The 18,570-nt window shown below is 41.3% G+C and overlaps 1 protein-coding gene across 1 annotated transcript in view; it reads left to right on the top strand.

Moving 5' to 3' along the window:
• The first annotated feature begins 3,276 nt into the window (after positions 1 to 3,276).
• mdn1 (midasin AAA ATPase 1) overlaps positions 3,277 to 18,570 on the top strand; it is a 59,342-nt gene continuing 44,048 nt past the window's right edge. Inside the window, exons 1-24 of the mRNA XM_063001838.1 lie at positions 3,277 to 3,528; positions 4,268 to 4,494; positions 5,024 to 5,248; positions 5,408 to 5,515; positions 6,410 to 6,602; positions 6,692 to 6,901; positions 7,808 to 7,939; positions 8,070 to 8,173; positions 8,364 to 8,478; positions 9,113 to 9,279; positions 11,821 to 11,902; positions 12,470 to 12,565; positions 12,891 to 13,003; positions 13,371 to 13,519; positions 14,157 to 14,217; positions 14,886 to 15,097; positions 15,200 to 15,303; positions 16,013 to 16,157; positions 16,254 to 16,350; positions 16,466 to 16,579; positions 16,933 to 17,080; positions 17,185 to 17,292; positions 17,396 to 17,547; positions 18,160 to 18,338. Of these exons, the coding sequence (XP_062857908.1) occupies positions 3,433 to 3,528; positions 4,268 to 4,494; positions 5,024 to 5,248; positions 5,408 to 5,515; positions 6,410 to 6,602; positions 6,692 to 6,901; positions 7,808 to 7,939; positions 8,070 to 8,173; positions 8,364 to 8,478; positions 9,113 to 9,279; positions 11,821 to 11,902; positions 12,470 to 12,565; positions 12,891 to 13,003; positions 13,371 to 13,519; positions 14,157 to 14,217; positions 14,886 to 15,097; positions 15,200 to 15,303; positions 16,013 to 16,157; positions 16,254 to 16,350; positions 16,466 to 16,579; positions 16,933 to 17,080; positions 17,185 to 17,292; positions 17,396 to 17,547; positions 18,160 to 18,338 (3,337 nt within the window). The 5' untranslated portion in view covers positions 3,277 to 3,432. The remainder of the gene's footprint in view (positions 3,529 to 4,267; positions 4,495 to 5,023; positions 5,249 to 5,407; positions 5,516 to 6,409; positions 6,603 to 6,691; positions 6,902 to 7,807; positions 7,940 to 8,069; positions 8,174 to 8,363; positions 8,479 to 9,112; positions 9,280 to 11,820; positions 11,903 to 12,469; positions 12,566 to 12,890; positions 13,004 to 13,370; positions 13,520 to 14,156; positions 14,218 to 14,885; positions 15,098 to 15,199; positions 15,304 to 16,012; positions 16,158 to 16,253; positions 16,351 to 16,465; positions 16,580 to 16,932; positions 17,081 to 17,184; positions 17,293 to 17,395; positions 17,548 to 18,159; positions 18,339 to 18,570) is intronic.

Below are 18,570 nucleotides of genomic sequence, written 5' to 3'. Positions count from 1 at the left end.
TGCTTACCTGCTGTCAATCAAACTGTTTCTCAGTGGTAAAGTGAACGGAGTTTGTGATGGTGACGATAAACAAGGTTTTGTCTAGTTTGTGGAAATCATTTTATCCAGTTAACCCGCTATTTGTTTTGCACTTCTCGGCCACCGTACCAAACCCATATTGTCTGATAATAAAAAAGCTCTAGGAATAAAAGATGCACTGAATAAACAACTGAATTGTTCTTACTGTTTCAAATAAACATAAAATATCTGGAGAACACAGTTCAACAGAACTGGTTAAATAATGTGGTTAATACTATTATATAATAATAAAAACAGAGTCAGAGGCTTGTTTACATCTGTCCTGAAAATCAAGTTAAAAGCCCATTTACCTGGGGAACACACGGCACCAGGATGCACTATGAGAAGAAGGCAAGCTGGCGTAGGCAGTGTGATGCTTTGGGCAGATGCCATCCATCTGGATGTTACTTTGACACGTACCACCTACCTAAGCACTATTGTAGACCATGTACACCCTTTCATGGAGACGGTATTCCCTGATAACTGTGGCCTCTTTCAGCAGGATGATGCGCCCTGCCACAAAGCAAAAATGCTTCAGGAATGGTTTGAGGAGCACAACAACGAGTTTAAGGTGTTGACTTGGCCTCCAAATTACCCAGATCTCAATCTAATCGAGAATCTGAGGGATGTGCTGGGCAGACAAGTCTGATCCATGGAGGCCCCACCTCACAACTTACAGAAGTTAAAGGAGCTGCCGCTAACATCTTGGTGCCGGATACCACAGCACATTTTCAGGGGTCTAGTGGAGTCCATGCCTCAACGGGTCAGGGCTGTTTTGACAGCAAAAGGGAGGCCAACACAATATTAGGAAGGTCGTCATAATGTTATGCATGCTCGGTGTATATATACACACAAACACACACATACACACACATGGGGTGGCACGGTGGCTAAGTGGGTAGCGCTGTCACCTCACAGCAAGAAGGTCCTGGGTTCGATCCCCAGGTGGGGTGGTCCGGGTCCTTTCTGTGTGGAGTTTGCATGTTCTCCCCGTGTCTGCGTGGGTTTCCTCCAGGTGCTCCGGTTTCCTCCCACAGTCCAAAGACATGCAAGTGAGGTGAATTGGAGATACTAAATTGTCCATGACTGTGTTTGATATAACCTTGTGAACTGATGAATCTTGTGTAATGAGTAACTACCGTTCCTGTCATGAATGTAACCAAAAGTGTAAAACATGACGTGAAAACCCTAATAAACAAAGAAAGATACATACTGTATATACATATCTATAAAGAAATAAGAAAACTATAAGAAAGGTATACATGTACAAATATATTTTATTCATTTGCAGTTTTGATTGACATTTGTAGCTTTATAGCTGAATGATTGAATGATACTAATCTTTAATTGTGTAATTTATTTTTAATAGTTTTTATGTATGTATTTGTATATTTAAATGTATTTTATCGGTAATGTATTGTTTTTATGTATGTATTTGTATATTTAAATGTATTTTATCGGTAATGTATTGTTTTTATTTATGTATTTGTATAGTTAAATGTATTTCTTCGGTAATGTATTGTTTTTATTTATGTATTTGTATATTTAAATGTATTTCTTCGGTAATGTATTGTTTTTATTTATGTATTTGTATAGTTAAAAGTATTTTATCGGTAATGTATTGTTTTTATTTATGTATTTGTATAGTTAAATGTATTTCTTCGGTAATGTATTGTTTTTATTTATGTATTTGTATATTTAAATGTATTTCTTCGGTAATGTATTGTTTTTATTTATGTATTTGTATATTTAAATGTATTTCTTCGGTAATGTATTGTTTTTATTTATGTATTTGTATAGTTAAAAGTATTTTATCGGTAATGTATTGTTTTTATTTATGTATTTGTATAGTTAAATGTATTTTATCGGTAATGTATTGTTTTTATTTATGTATTTGTATAGTGAAATGTATTTTATCGGTAATGTATTGTTTTTATTTACGTATTTGTATAGTTAAATGTATTTCTTCGGTAATGTATTGTTTTTATGTATGTATTTGTATAGTTAAATGTATTTTATCGGTAATGTATTGTTTTTATTTATGTATTTGTATAGTTAAAAGTATTTTATCGGTAATGTATTGTTTTTATTTATGTATTTGTATAGTTAAATGTATTTCTTCGGTAATGTATTGTTTTTATTTATGTATTTGTATAATTAAATGTATTTTAACGGTAATGTATTGTTTTTATTTATGTATTTGTATAGTTAAATGTATTTTATCGGTAATGTATTGTTTTTATTTATGTATTTGTATAGTTAAATGTATTTCTTCGGTAATGTATTGTTTTTATTTATGTATTTGTATAGTTAAATGTATTTTATCGGTAATGTATTGTTTTTATTTATGTATTTGTATAGTTAAATGTATTTCTTCGGTAATGTATTGTTTTTATTTATGTATTTGTATAATTAAATGTATTTTAACGGTAATGTATTGTTTTTATTTATGTATTTGTATAGTTAAATGTATTTTATCGGTAATGTATTGTTTTTATTTATGTATTTGTATAGTTAAATGTATTTCTTCGGTAATGTATTGTTTTTATTTATGTATTTGTATAGTTAAATGTATTTCTTCGGTAATGTATTGTTTTTATTTATGTATTTGTATAGTTAAATGTATTTCTTCGGTAATGTATTGTTTTTATTTATGTATTTGTATAGTTAAATGTATTTCTTCGGTAATGTATTGTTTTTATTTATGTATTTGTATAGTTAAATGTATTTTATCGGTAATGTATTGTTTTTATTTATGTATTTGTATATTTAAATGTATTTCTTCGGTAATGTATTGTTTTTATTTATGTATTTGTATATTTAAATGTATTTCTTCGGTAATGTATTGTTTTTATTTATGTATTTGTATATTTAAATGTATTTCTTCGGTAATGTATTGTTTTTATTTATGTATTTGTATAGTTAAATGTATTTCTTCGGTAATGTATTGTTTTTATTTACGTATTTGTATAGTTAAATGTATTTCTTCGGTAATGTATTGTTTTTATGTATGTATTTGTAGAATTAAATGTATTTTAACGGTAATGTATTGTTTTTATTTATGTATTTGTAGAATTAAATGTATTTTAACGGAGGCTTTGCTTTTGTATTTGTCGCTGTACAGGCGGTGTAGAGGCGCTACAGTGACCCGGAAGTGATCAGGGCCGCGCACATGTGGATGGTTGTGCGTTAGTGCTGCTGTCGCTGCTGCTCCTGTTGATGATAACGGAACGTGGTTGATCTCTGGCAGTGATGATGTGATCGGTTCTGTGCGGGATCAGAAGTGATGATGATCAGACTGATCTTGTGATCTGATTAAGTGTAGATCTGAGTTATAGAGGGAGCAGATCAGTGTGTAGAAGCGTTATTGACAGCATGGAGACTTTAGAACTGAGTGTGTCTGCACTCAGCACCATTTCACTACACTGTGAGAAACACCAGTCTGAAATCAAAGCCTACTTAAACAAACAGGTAGGGTTATAAACACTCATATACTGCTTATAAACTTAATCTTAATGTGTCCCTGTGTGAGCAGAACCATGAGCTGCTGGCTGAAACTGTTTACATGTGGACTGATTCTGGATTCTCCTAGTCCATGTGTCATTTTTGTGAAGAATAATAAGTCAGGATGTTTAATAATGTATAATTGTAGTATGAATGCAAAGTAAATAATACATGGTGAATAGTGACAGTGGTAGCCTAGTGGGTAGAACTTTGGACCATCAATTGAAACGCTGACAGTTGGAATCCCAGCTCTGCCATGCAGCCACTGTTGGGCCCCTGAGCAAGGCCCTTAACCTTCTCAGATTCAGGGGTCCCATGCAATGGCTGACCCTGCACTCTGACCCCAGCTTCCAAACAAGCTGGAATATGCAGTAAAAAGAACTTAATTGTACTGTACACCTGGACCTGTGTATATGACAAATAAAACAGTAGCAGGAACAGTAGCTAAACACAACGGTGGACGCAACAGTTAGTTACAGAGCAAGCTGGAAGGTTAAATAGGATATACATGGTTTATAACTCTTATTTGAACCCAAGTTCAAATATGTTACCTTTAAAATCAGAACTGTACAGGTCTTGCCTATTTCTTTTTCTGTCTGTCTTTTACAGATTTAAATGGTGTATACAAATAAAACTAATTTCTTAATGCTTTTTTGTCAGAACATTAAGTGTGCTAAGCATTGTTTGTTTTGCACCTGGCCTTCAGGTATGGAACCAGCAGGACAGACAGGCAGTCTTGGCCCTCTTAGCTCAGCTCCTGTTAGAAAAAGAGTACACGCTCTTGATTGCCCGGCATCTACGACCGCTGGTGCTGGACCTGCTGGAGAGGAACGCTGAGCGGATCAAGAGGGACGTTCGCCTCAACCACGATCTCCATGAGCGACTATGTGTAGCCCTCAGCAAGCTTCTCAACATCAGCCCTGATGCTCAGGCGTGAGTGGAAACGTTTTTTTTTATGTGGGGCACCACTTAGCCCTGTGTAGAAATCAGTCAAATAGATTAACACTTTAAAAATTTACAGTCCCCTCCCTAAAACACAGCCGATTATGCTTGTGTGGACGCCCGGTCAGGTCAGTGACACTGCTAAGATTTAAACTTGTGAGTTTGAACGCTCCACATTGGCGTGCTACACTGCTTTGCCACTTAAGTGCCCAAACAGCTCACTTATAATTTTTGACTTTGGTAAAATTTGCACTTATTTACCACACTACACCCACAAAATAGAGATTTTACTCTATTATTATTATTATACTCTACTCACAATGCCTTGAAAACAAATATAACTTTGCCCCCTTTTTTGCTTGTCCAGATGCATCGGACAACTGTACGAACGAAAGAACCATCAGGCTTAAATCCACCAATCAGAAGCACTGTGTGTAGCTTAATGTAGAAAAACCAGTCGTCCAGTGATAACCCTCGTATTCATTCACCTTTGGTTCACCTGCTGTCCCTGAATCTGCAGGTTTGCAGCGAGGTACTTCAGCAGCGCGCCTCCCGTCTTCCAGAGACTCTTCTTCACCAGTGAGGAGGCCGCGTCCATCCAGTACGGCCCCAGACGCATGAAGCTCCGGGACCTGATGTGGGCCACGCTGCGCTTCCTGCAGAGCGACTGTGAGAAGTTTCGGGTGTTGTGGGACTGGAGCGTCTGCGTCTCTCAGCTGCTCACGAGTGACGTCATGGTTCGAGGGTATGATCGATAGACAAGTGGAATTCTGAAGCCTGTTTGACTTGGAGAGTGTATTTGGAGCTTGAAAGTTGTTGAAAGGGGAATCCGAGGGAATCAGAGGCATGTTACATCACTGAATTGCTGCTTTGAATATTGACAGAATTTATTTTTTCTTTTCAGTTATACGGCACAGTGTCTTGCCTTGGTGTCCCACATGACTGATAACCAGAAAACCATCTTCCTGAGGAAAGTTCTGTCAAGTGAGGAGATTCTCCATCTCAAAATGAAGTATGTTTCAAAGTTATAATATATATTATATTTATGTGAAACCAGTAGGGTTTAAAAAACATTTGGACTCTGGTCAAATTCTGTGATTGGTTGATTTTTGAGTCAAATTTATTTGTATAGAGCCGAAGCAGCTTTTCAGATTCCAGGTCCAAAATCCCCTAATGAGCAGCCAAGGGTGACAGTGACAGGAAAAAGTTAGTAGGAAACCTTGAGAGCAACCAGACTCATCAGGGACCCTCATCCTACTAAATAGCTCTCAGCTCTGTTACCGGTTGGCTGGGCGCCCTCTAATGGTCACAATTGGCAGTGCCTGCAGCAGACAAAATTGGCCGTCAGTCTGCTAGGTGGGAAAGACTGGACTAATAAGTGGTGGGGTTTTCAAACGCTGGTCAAGGACCCTGGTTAGCAGCCCGAGGCGTCTGTGCAGAAGTGGAGGAGCTTCATGTGCAAATCCACCGAAGTGTGGGCAAATAAGATGGGATTTGAGGGACTGCGGACGTGTCGGAGGGGGTGTGGGGCAGGCGAATATACCCTCCTCGAATGTGATCAGGATCCCCAGCACCGGAAGACTATTTGGCTACGTTAGAATCAGGAGAAAAAGGGAGAAAATGCATGAAAAAATTAGAACAGCGTTTGATATTGATTTGAATCCCAGTAGTGATGTTGGCTGCCTGTTCATCTACACAGACTTTATAGGCTATGTCTCTGCGATGGACTGCCTTGCGCCAAGTGTTTCCTAAAAGAACCGGACCTCGGGGCTGCCTTTATAGCATGAATGAGCAGTACCACTCACCAAAATATGAACATCATTTCTCAATCCTAATGCAGTTGAAACCACCAGAGACTGAGCAAAGCATCAGCATCGCCGCTCACTTTGTCATTTCATTTTATCAGGTCTCTAGAGGAGACGCAGCAGCTGGAGGTGGAGCGAGCTTTGGTTCTAGCTAACCAGGGTTCTGTGCAGAGGCGAACGGAGAAAGGAAATAAGTTTACCAAAGGTCAAGTGATGTGTGAGGATCTCTCTCAGTGCGTCACCCCTGTGTGTGGAGTGATTTTACCGAGACTGAGCCCTCAACAGGACGAGCAGGTACCTTTTAAATAGAAGACAGATTGATTTACCTTAGTGATCCTACTGATCAGTTTCAGTTTGTAATTGTGCTCTGCTCTTATTTTTAGACATCTTTGAAAAATCTGGTGCTGGTGGATTCGACGTGCCGGAATCTCAGGCGCCTTGCTATGGCCGTGGCGTCCCAGAAACCCGTTCTTCTGGAAGGTCCTATCGGCTGTGGTAAAACAGCTCTGATTGAATACCTAGCAGCAGCCACCGGGCACAACAAAGCCCCAGACATTCTCAAGGTTCAGCTGGGAGATCAGACAGACAGCAAGGTAAGAAGTCTTTCATTTCATGGAGTCTTTTTGGGTAGAGGCAACAAGGTGGTCAACATAATAAATGCCCTAGGTCTGGACGTTGCCAGTTTAACCTATATGCTTTTGAGCTGGAAGTGAATTGGTTGTGGTTTTTGTATGAAAGAAGCAACATTTTCCAAATCAATGATGCTTCGCTGGGTTTACGTGTCTTGGGGGTGGCACGGTGGCTTGGTGGGTAGCACTGTTGCCTCACAGCAAGACGGCCTTGGGTTCGATTTTCATCTGGGGTGGTCTGGGTCCTTTCTGTGTGGAGTTTGTATGTTCTCCCTGTGTCTGCGTGGGTTTCCTCCGGGAGCTCCCGTTTCCTCCCACAGTCCAAAGATGTGCAAGTGAGGTGAATTGGAGATACAGTTCATGTGTTTGACATTAAAAACTTAAACTGATAAATCTTGAGTAACCAGTCACTGACTAGTGTGTAAAACATGTTAAAAATCCTAATAAAATCAAATAAATCGTGATAAATGTCGTGAAGAAAGCAGGTGCTAGCCCTTTACTCACACATGTCATAGGGGAGCTTAAGAAAACACATAAAGTCTGGAGGCTTTTCATTTTACCTAACCAATCAGGACGCAGCACGTAAAGCTACCTAAGTTTGGTAGTTCTAATGTTGAACTGATTATATGTGATCAGCTAACTAGCATCTGTAGCAATAATGCTAGTGTTGACATGCTTGCACATGGTATGCAGTCTTTTTTGTATATCAGCCCAAAAAAGCTGTCATTATAAACGTCCCGTCATTCTACTGGTGAGGGTGCGTGTGCTCTCTGTTTTTACTTTCTTTAGGCTGCCTTGTTATTCTAATTTTATTAGCTGAAGCATTTGCATTGACGCTCACCACCGCTATCTATCCCCGATGTGTTGCAGATGTTGTTAGGCATGTACCGATGTACAGACATTCCTGGAAAGTTCGTGTGGCAGCCTGGGTCCCTCACTCAGGCAGTATCCAAGGGCCACTGGATCCTCCTGGAGGATATCGATCACGCTCCTCTGGACGTAGTAAGTATTTTGCCTGATCTCTATTAGCTGTTCTTCAACATTCTATATTCAGATCCTCACCGTCTACATACCCCCGGATGGAGTGATTTAAGGTCGGGGTGTAGTTCATACTGTCGTGTGTTCTGTTCAGATATCTGTGCTGCTGCCATTGATGGAGAACAAGAAGCTTATGATCCCAGGTCGAGGGGACTGTATTCAGGTCGCGCCCGGCTTCCAGTTTTTTGCTACGAGACGGTAAGAGACGTGTTATAAATTTGGTAAATCACAAAAATGTTAGTTGTATTTCTGTACAAAATGAGGAAGGTCTTTCTTTTTTTGGTTTCTGCATGTGACATTGGCTGTGTCTCAGAGGGGATGACCAAGGCCCCATAATAAATTGGTGTCTTGTCCTGGAAAGTGTTTATATGGTACTGTTTTCATTCAGGATGTTCTACAGTGGTGGAATGTGGCACCGGCCTCAGAGTACCCATGCCACTCTGCTGGATAAGTACTGGACGAAGCTGCAGATTGGCAATATGACCCGAGATGAACTCAAACAGGCAAGCTGGATTATTTGTACTTTAGATCCTCTTTGGCTGTGTAGAATGTTTTCACACCATCAGCTTTCATTCTTCTTAAATCAGGTTTAGATTTTTACATATTGTTCATTTTAATTTTTATTGTAGTTTCAAATAAAAAACTCATAGATGTTTAGAATTGAACTGGTTAGTTTTTCTTGAAAGCCTGTTTGTATTCCGGACTATTAAACGAAAGGTCGGCAGTTCAAGCCCCACCACTGTCAAGATACCCTGCCATGCCCTTGAGCACGGCCCTTAACCCTCAGTTGCTCAGGGTGTATTTGGTCACAATTGTACGTCGGTTGGGATAAAAGTCTGCTAAATACTGTAAATGCAAACGACAGGTACGTTAAATTACAAGAATTTATTAGGGCAAGGGCAAGCCGTAGCCTAGTGGTTAAGGCACAGGACTAGTAATCCAAAGGTTGCTGGTTCAAGCCCCACCACTGCTAGGTTGCTGCTGTTGGGCACTTGAGCAAGGCCCTTAACCCTCAGTTGCTCAGACTGTATACTGTAACTGTAATGTAAGTCGCTTTGGATAAAGGCGTCTGCTAAATGCTGAAAATGTAAAATGTAAATATTAAAAGCTGAGTTATTGCTGCTTGGTTTCTTTCAGGTTCTGTCAAGCAGATTTTCTAACCTGGCTTCAGTAGTGGATCGTCTGCTCGATATTTTCTGTCAGCTGACTGGAGACAGACACCACGTCGCCGTCAGCTCTGACTCGCAGGCTCCACAGAGTGAGGACCGGACCACGCTGTTAGAGGGTCGAGGACTTTCTCTGAGGTAGTGTGAATACAAATCCAGCCAAGTTTACATACATGTGTAACTCATGTTTTACACTTTGGTTACATTCATGACAGGACAGGTAGTTACTGGTTTCACAAGATTCATCAGCTCAAGTTTTTAACGGTCACGTGCTGTGAGGAGACAGTGCTACCCACCGAGCCACCATGCTGCTCCACTAAATAAATCTGCTAGGTCCAAAATATACATACAGCTAATTATACAGATCATTTGGTTACATACAGTGCCTTGCAAAAGTATTCGGCCCCCTTGAACTTTTCAACCTTTTGCCACATTTCAGGCTTCAAACATAACGATATGAAATTGTAATTTTTTGTGAAGAATCAACAACAAGTGGGACACAATCGTGAAGTGGAACGAAATTTATTGGATATTTTAAAAAAAATAAAAAGTGGGGCGTGCAATATTATTCAGCCCCTTTACTTTCAGTGCAGCAAACTCACTCCAGAAGTTCAGTGAGGATCTCTGAATGATCCAATGTTGACCTAAATGACTGATGGTGATAAATAGAATCCACCTGTGTGTAATCAAGTCTCCGTATAAATGCACCTGCTCTGTGATAGTCTCAGAGTTCTGTTTAAAGCGCAGAGAGCATCATGAAGACCAAGGAACACACCAGGCAGGTCCGAGATACTGTTGTGGAGAAGTTTAAAGCCGGATATGGATACAAAAAGATTTCCCAAGCTTTAAACATCTCAAGGAGCACTGTGCAAGCGATCATATTGAAATGGAAGGAGTATCAGACCACTGCAAATCTACCAAGACCCGGCTGTCCCTCTAAACTTTCAGCTCAAACAAGGAGAAGACTGATCAGAGATGCAGCCAAGAGGCCCATGATCACTCTGAATGAACTGCAGAGATCTACAGCTGAGGTGGGAGACTCTGTCCATAGGACACAATCAGTCGTACACTGCACAAATCTGGCCTTTATGGAAGAGTGGCAAGAAGAAAGCCATTTCTCAAAGATATCCATAAAAAGTCACCTGGGAGACACACCAAACATGTGGAAGAAGGTGCTCTGGTCAGATGAAACCAAAATCGAACTTTTTGGCCACAATGCAAAACGTTATGTTTGGCGTAAAAGCAACACAGCTCATCACCCTGAACACACCATCCCCACTGTCAAACATGGTGGTGGCAGCATCATGGTTTGGGCCTGCTTCTCTTCAGCAGGGACAGGGAAGATGGTTAAAATTGATGGGAAGATGGATGGAGCCAAATACAGGACCATTCTGGAAGAAAACCTGTTGCAGTCTGCAAAAGACCTGAGACTGGGACGGAGATTTATCTTCCAACAAGACAATGAACCAAAACATAAAGCAAAATCTACAATGGAATGGTTCACAAATAAACGTATCCAGGTGTTAGAATGGCCAAGTCAAAGTCCAGATCTGAATCCCATCGAGAATCTGTGGAAAGAGCTGAAAACTGCTGTTCACAAACGCTCTCCATCCAACCTCACTGAGCTCGAGCTGTTTTGCAAGGAAGAATGGGCAAAATATTCTGTCTCTCGATGTGCAAAACTGATAGAGACATACCCCAAGCGACTTGCAGCTGTAATCGCAGCAAAAGGTGGCGCTACAAAGTATTAACGCAAGGGGGCTGAATAATATTGCACGCCCCACTTTTCAGTTTTTTATTTCTAAAAAAAGTTTAAAATATCCAATAAATTTCGTTCCACTTCACGATTGTGTCCCACTTGTTGTTGATTCTTCACAAAAAATTACAATTTCATATCGTTATGTTTGAAGCCTGAAATGTGGCAAAAGGTTGAAAAGTTCAAGGGGGCCGAATACTTTTGCAAGGCACTGTAAATAGGGCTAGTTTGACTGCACTCTAAAAAGTACATAAAACAGTGTCTGTATTGTTAGGTGTCATCCGAGAACCATAAAAAAATTCTGCTCTGAATTACGAGCTGCTGGAACATGAGTGACACTGTCCACAGTCAGGCAAGCTTAACGCCACCATAGGCTTAGAGGCTGTCGTGCAAGATTGATGTCCCTGGATGAAACCAGGCACTTTACAACTTGGCAGAATGTATTGTTAATCACACTGTCAAAGAAAAAGCAGGACCAGGGACTAATTCCACCCCACGCTTGTTGCTACAAACTTTTAAAATGATAAAAAACAGCTCAAGATGTACTTACATTTGCACGCCCTTATTTTGGGGTGGATTAACGAACTGGCCTTGTCGGTCTTGGTTAGTTGCTCCACTGGTTCAGACAACAGTCAATGAATCATTGATTTCTACTCCATCTCCACTTAGGAGACCCAGACGTTGTTCTCAGCTCTCACAACTGACCTCCAGACGAGCTGGATATATAAAAATAGAAGAGAAATGTTTTATAAGCACTTTTTTCTTCAGGAGTTTCGTTTCTGCTAAATTCTGATAAATGCTTGTATTGTAGTGTGTACATGCAGAATGATCAGATTTTGGTTTATTTATTGGACATTATTTCAGGCATGTATTCCGTAAACTATATAGTATATTTATTACTCTGATGTATCTGTTGTGTGCAGGGACTTGCTGAAGTGGTGTGAACGGATGTGTATAAACTTTGACAGCTCCTCCTCCACCACAGCACAAAACGTCTTCCTGGAGGTAAGAGCTTTTAACACCTAGGTTTGATTTTTACGTTTTCCTCAGGCGTAAAGTTTCATTTCACACATGCATTTTTAAGCCTAGTGCACACTACACCACTTAAAAATACATCATTATACTGTGCATACTGCTCTACTTAAATCTAGTACATACTACATCAGTGGTTATTTATTACCGAGCCGCACAGAAAGAATAAATAATTAGAGATTGTTACAAGAGCAATTAAATTTTCAATACTGTTCGGGTGTTATTGTCCCCAATCACCACTAGGTGGGAGCAGCATCTCGTTGCAGCGAAAGCAGCTCAGGATTCACACAGATTTTCCATTCTATAGTTATCCTATTTTAAATCCCCCTTCCCCTGCCGCTCCATGAAATTATATCTTATATGAAACCGGTCCGCAATTACAAAAAAGTTTGGGATTGCTGCCCTACATCACTTAAAAAAGTCACTACACAGTGCATAGTACTCTACTTAAACCTAGTACACACTACACTACACTATAGTGTACACTACAACTACATTATCAGTGTTGTCTGGGGTTGTAACATGCTAAATATCATGCAGGCTCTGGACTGCTTCACTGCCATGCAGTCCAAATCTGAGAGCAGGCTGAAGCTGGCTGAGATCATCGGCAGCAAACTCAACATCTCCAAAGAGAAGGTGAGCAAGAAACTTTTCACTGGGTATTTACACTCTTAATATGTTTTGAGTTTGTACATCTAAATATGAGCAATGCACCAATAAAACAAAGTAGTGGGAGAAAAGTATTTGGACACCCCCAGTTGCTGATATTGCTATTGATATTAAGATGTATGCATTTTTTTTTTGCACTGTTGCTAGACCATCATACTGCTGTCTGACTGTATGCGCATTGTAATATCCGTGGAAACGTATTAAACTTGCTTCATGACGAGCCTTGACTCTGTTGCCACCCTGACATTACTCTATGACTTGGTGTAACTCGAGCCTCTTCGGTGTTTTTCAGGCCCAGCACTTCTGCCAAATGTACCAGCCTGCTATCAGTATAACAGAGCTCGAGGTGACGGTGGGACGCACCACGCTGCAGCGCAAACAGAGTGATGCCGTGCGCCTCGAAACGTAAGATTATAGCCAAGGGCACAAGTTTTCTGTTTAGCACTCTGTCTGTCTCTTTCTGTCGGTTAATTAAGCACTGTGCCAACATTCAAACGGAATTAATAGACACCCTGCTGGCAAATTGAATAAACATTGAATTGATCGTTGACTACATTGGCACAGGGTTCAGCACATTAATTGCATCGTACCGCGGAGCTTTCCGGGACGCAGGGTCATCTGAGGGTGTCCGATGTACTGGCACAAAGAGACATTTTGTAACATGAATTAAACTGACAAAGTAAAAATGTGTGTGTGTGCATGGTCCAGATCCATATAGTGAAAACATAAAAAAAGTCAGTGTAAACAGGATCGATTACACGTGTGTTTACAGAGATAAACAAACATTCGCCGCCACGCGCCCCTCGGCTGTCCTACTGGAGCAGTTGTCCGTGTGTGTGACGAAAGGTGAGCCGGTGCTGTTGGTGGGAGAAACAGGGACAGGAAAGACCTCCACAGTGCAGTACCTTGCTGGAATAACAGGTAAAATTCTCTCATACATCTTACAGGACAGTAAAGACACATGAGGTCATACGCTGTCATGCTAAAGTTTGTGCACCTCCTCACATTTTAATGCATAATTAATATAAGTTATTAATGAAACGATTTGGTACAGAAGTCACGACATTGGACATAAATATTTAGTGTTTTAATACTGCTTTATCTTGATCGCTGACCACTTCTTTACACCAGCAGTGGATCCTCAGTGTTACTCTATCGTTTCAAATAGCAGTGGTCAGAGTTTTGCAGTGGCAGTGCTGAATTTTTGACCTTTCCTGGTAGCTGGTAGCTCGCTGAGACTCAAACCTGAGTGCTGAAACACTTTATGGTGGCGAGCTAGTGTAGTGAACTGCCCCCCAACCCTATTAGTGCCGAATTTCTATTTATTTGATGATTTCTGAAATCAGTGGTTTGTTAGGGGGTGTTACTACTCGCTCCCAGTTATTCCTGGCAAACCAGACCCACCAAGAACTTGACCAGGACAAAGTGATAATGAAATATGGAAATAAAATACAGTAAAATGAAAAACATATGACCTGGAAATGTGTCAAATAATGAAGAAAACAGTTAAGTATTTGTGTGTAATATAAGCAATTTATCCACTTTTTTTGCTCTACAGGACACAAACTGCGTGTGGTCAACATGAACCAGCAGAGTGACACTGCAGATCTTCTTGGGGGGTGAGTGTGGGGCTGAATACATGGAGCTAGTTGGTGTGACAAACATGAGCATGACACTGTCTACAGTCCAATGAGTTTTACAATAAGTTTTACGTTGGATCTAGGGCAATTAGTAGCCTAGCGGTTAAGATGCTGGACTAGTAATCGAAAGGTCGCTGGTTCAAGCCCCACCACAGCCAGATTGCCAAGAGACAATTGCTTAGACAATGTACTATCATAGTACTGTAAGTTGCTTTGGATAACCCACAGGGTTAACAGCTGTGGCACGGGAGCTACATTTGTTTGTTCATCACCTGGACAAAGAAGAAGTCGGTAAGCCCATGCTGATGTAAAGCTTGCTTGACTGTGAACAGCATCACCCATGCTTCAGCGGCTTGTCATTCATCTCAGTGCTTCTTGGGTTCCATCTAATCATCCAGTCAAATGTTTTATAAGCGGAATGTGGCGCTTTGTGTTTTTCTGGTGAGAGACAACTGTTCCATGTGCTATTTAAAGAGTGTAGTCAAACTAGCCCTGTTTATATGGGCACAGAGGTTACAGAGTTAAATAAAAACACTTGCCTCCATAGTTTCCAGCATTTAGTAGTTGTTGAGAATAAGTGAATGAAGCAGCTACAGAAACATTACTGTACATACATTACATTAATGGCTATTGTTTTTGGCTGGCAGGTACAAACCCGTGGATCACAGGCTGATCCTGTTGCCCCTGCGTGAGGCATTCGAGGATCTCTTCTCACAGACATACTCGAGGAAACAGAACATGACCTTCCTGGGCCACGTGCAGACTTGCTTCCGGGGCAAACGCTGGCAGGACCTGCTGAAGCTCATGGACCACGTGTGCCAGTCAGCCCTCACCAGGGAGCTGCAGGACAAACCCGACGGTAACAGCAGCCGCTTTATTAAGCAGCGTTAATGAGGGGAGGGATGGAAGGTTGTAAAGGTGAAATTTATTCCTCTGAATGTGTCTGTGTTTGTTTTTTTAGCTGCGCTGCTTCAGGAGAAATGGGAAGCGCTCGCGCTTAGACTCAGTCAGACTCAGGAACAGATCAAAGCCCGGGAGTCGATGCTGGTGTTCGCTTTCGTTGAGGTAAACGCACTATACATTTCTCTTCTGTAACAGAAACGTCCAGGATGAACTGCATGATATGAGATCTTCTTACGAATGAAAAATGCTGACAGGCACTCATTTTTTAGATTTCAGTGGGGATTTTAGAAATAAGAAACAGATGATTTTATTCCAGATCACAATTTATTTTTTGTGTGACTTCTGACATAATTAAAACCAGAAAAAAGCTGTGCTTTAAAATTACGAAAGACTGTATCATTACACGGGCCTGGGTTCGATCCCCAGATGGGGAGGTCTGGGTCCTTTCTATGTGAAGTTTGCATGTTCTCTGCGTGGGTTTCCTCCGGGAGCTCCGGTTTCCTCACACAGTCCAAAAACATGCAGTCAGGTTAATTGGAGACACTGAATTGCCCTATAGGTAAATGGGTGTGTGTACGTGTGTCTGCCCTGCGATGGATTGGCGCCCTGTCCAGGGTGTTACTGTGTGCCTTGCGCCCATTGAAAAGCTGAGATAGGCTCCAGCAACCACAACTAAAGCTAAATCCAGACTATAAGCTCTCTCTCAGTCTCTCAGATCTGGCCAATTACTACTCCTCCATCTTTTCCAATGAAAATATAAAAGTGCGGAAACTTTTTGAAGATCCCTCGTAGAAGCTTGTAATGGAAAAGTGAAATATGATCCAGTATTCCTAGACTTTAAGATTAAGTGTGTGTGTGTTTTTGTGTGCAGGGCACGTTGGCGCAGGCGGTGAAGAAGGGGGAATGGGTTCTGCTGGATGAGATAAATCTGGCCGCGGCTGAGACACTGGAGTGTTTGAGTGGACTCCTGGAGGGCAGCGCTGGTTCTTTGGTGCTGCTGGACAGAGGAGACACAGGTCAGTCAAATACATACAGATATTCAGGGTGAAATCCTAAAAGCATGTGTAAAATGTGTAGTGTGTGTATTTATCTCTACAATATCCTGCATGCAGAGCCTCTGGTGCGCCACCCTGACTTCCGCCTGTTCGCCTGCATGAACCCGGCTACTGACGTCGGCAAGAGGAACCTGCCCCTGGGTATCCGGAACAGGTGCGAGAGAATAGGAGTAAATCTTTTTTTGTTTTTACACAAGCTGTTAGTGTATACTAATTGTGTGTGTGTGTGTGTGTGTGTGTGTGTGTGTGTGTGTGTGTGTGTGTGACAGGTTTACTGAGCTGTACGTGGAGGAGCTGGAGAGTGAAGGAGATTTACGGATCCTCGTCTCTGATTACCTGAAAGGACTCAACCTGAACAGGAGCCTGATACATGGCATCATCAGGTCAGCTGGGTCATACATACTGTATGTTGGCACTAGTAAACACACTGTGAGTCTGTCTAAAAACCTAGTGTTCTCTCTACGTAGACGCATTTTACGTCAAGGAAGCTCACTAGGTTTTTAGACAGACCCTATATGGCCAAAAGAATATGGACATCTGACTATTCCAAAATTACTACAGGCTACTATGAACTGTTTCAGCCCGACCAGGATAAAATCCATTGAAGAAAATGAATAAGAAATGAACGATTTCTTACACTAGTTAACAGTGTATGTTGCTGAAACACCTAAGCTCCATAGTTAAGGTTGATGTGTTAATTATTACTAACTTTTTTTGTTATTGTTCCTTGTTGCAGTTTTTATTTGGCCATCCGTAAAGAGGCCAATCTGCGACTGATGGACGGGACCGGCCATAAACCTCACTATAGTCTACGTACACTGTGCAGGGCCCTAAAATATGTGGCTTCTAACCCCTGCTACAACGTCCAGCGTTCCCTCTATGAGGTGATTTTTTTATCTGCTCGATCGCTAGATCACGCTTGGAGACAGATTAAGCACAACTGGACTAAATGACGTGTGTGTGTGTGTGTACGTGTGTACGTTTACAGGGTTTCTGCCTGAGTTTCCTAACACAGCTGGACCGCAGTTCCCATCCTGTGGTAGAGAAATTGGTTCGCCAGTACATTTTAGGCGGAAACGTCAAGTGTCTCAAACAGGTAAAGCATGCACAGGACATCACACCCATTTACACTTGAGTGCAGAAGGTTGTGCAAAGGGTGCTAAGTTCGAGCGACTTCATATGTACCACGTCTCTTGCAGCCCATTCCAGAGCCGCGAGAGGGAGGCTGTTTGAATATAGAAGGCTACTGGTTAACTCAGGGCGACATGGACCCAACTCTGGACCCTAACTACATCCTCACCCCCTCGGTGCACCTCAATCTGCGAGACCTGGCCCGCGTGGTGTCTGCTGGGTAATTATCACCAATGTATTTACATCAATGTGCAGTTCTGTTTGGCAGAGATACCCAGTGCAAAGGCCAGTGGTTCCCGAACTATGATAAGAGTACCAGTTGTAAGTGCATTAGGTGCAGCAGGCTTGTTGGGATTGTGAAACACCCTAATGTTAATAAAATAATTAGAATATTGGAGATGTCATGTGATCATTAAGTGTCCAATGATGAAAGACTAGAAGAAGATGGACACACATTGTGTCTATAACAGATGCCGGTACGTTTGAGCAGTATTTAAAATTCCCAACATCACTGCTGCACCTGATACACTCATACCAGTACCATGTTAGTGTCATTGCAGTTCTGACAGTGCTCCAAAGCCCTAATAATTTTTGGTTGTCCTATAAAGGTTCCTTTCTATTTATGTATAGGGAAAATATGGGTGGCAAAATGAGTAGTGGTATACCCCTAGTTTGTGTATTTTCCTCTAGATTTACGTACATCTCCAGTATTTGCATGCTTTTTCTATGCAAATGTGTGCAAAAGTAGATTCATGTATATGATGGTTGACCCTGTGTGTGCAAAATAATTTGCTTGTACTGTACATGAGTTTTTCTGCATCTGTTTTTTCAGCATCCACCCAGTCCTGATCCAGGGAGAGACATCAGTGGGTAAAACCAGCTTGGTTAGATGGCTGGCGTCTGCTACCGGGAACCAGTGTGTAAGGATCAACAACCACGAACACACAGACATCCAGGAGTACATAGGCTGCTACTCATCTGACGAGCAGGGCAAGCTCGTCTTCAAAGAAGGTATGGAGGCGTTACACCTGGCTGTGAGTGTAAAATAATAGACAGGTAGCAGGAACAACAGTTCAACACATTAAGCTGCGCGTCCAAAACACTTTGAAGTGATGCACCCTAAACTGACGAAACAAAAAGTATTTGGACAAAAAAAAGAACACTAAACTGACCAAGTATTGATGTGGGAGCATCACGATATGGGGCTTCTACAGTACTAATGCATTAATCATCAAAAGAAACA

The sequence above is a fragment of the Trichomycterus rosablanca genome, chromosome 9, assembly GCF_030014385.1.
Source record: "Trichomycterus rosablanca isolate fTriRos1 chromosome 9, fTriRos1.hap1, whole genome shotgun sequence".
Lineage (NCBI taxonomy): Eukaryota > Metazoa > Chordata > Actinopteri > Siluriformes > Trichomycteridae > Trichomycterus > Trichomycterus rosablanca.
Note: the sequence above shows the minus strand (reverse complement) of the source record. Positions and strands in the feature narration are given on the sequence as shown.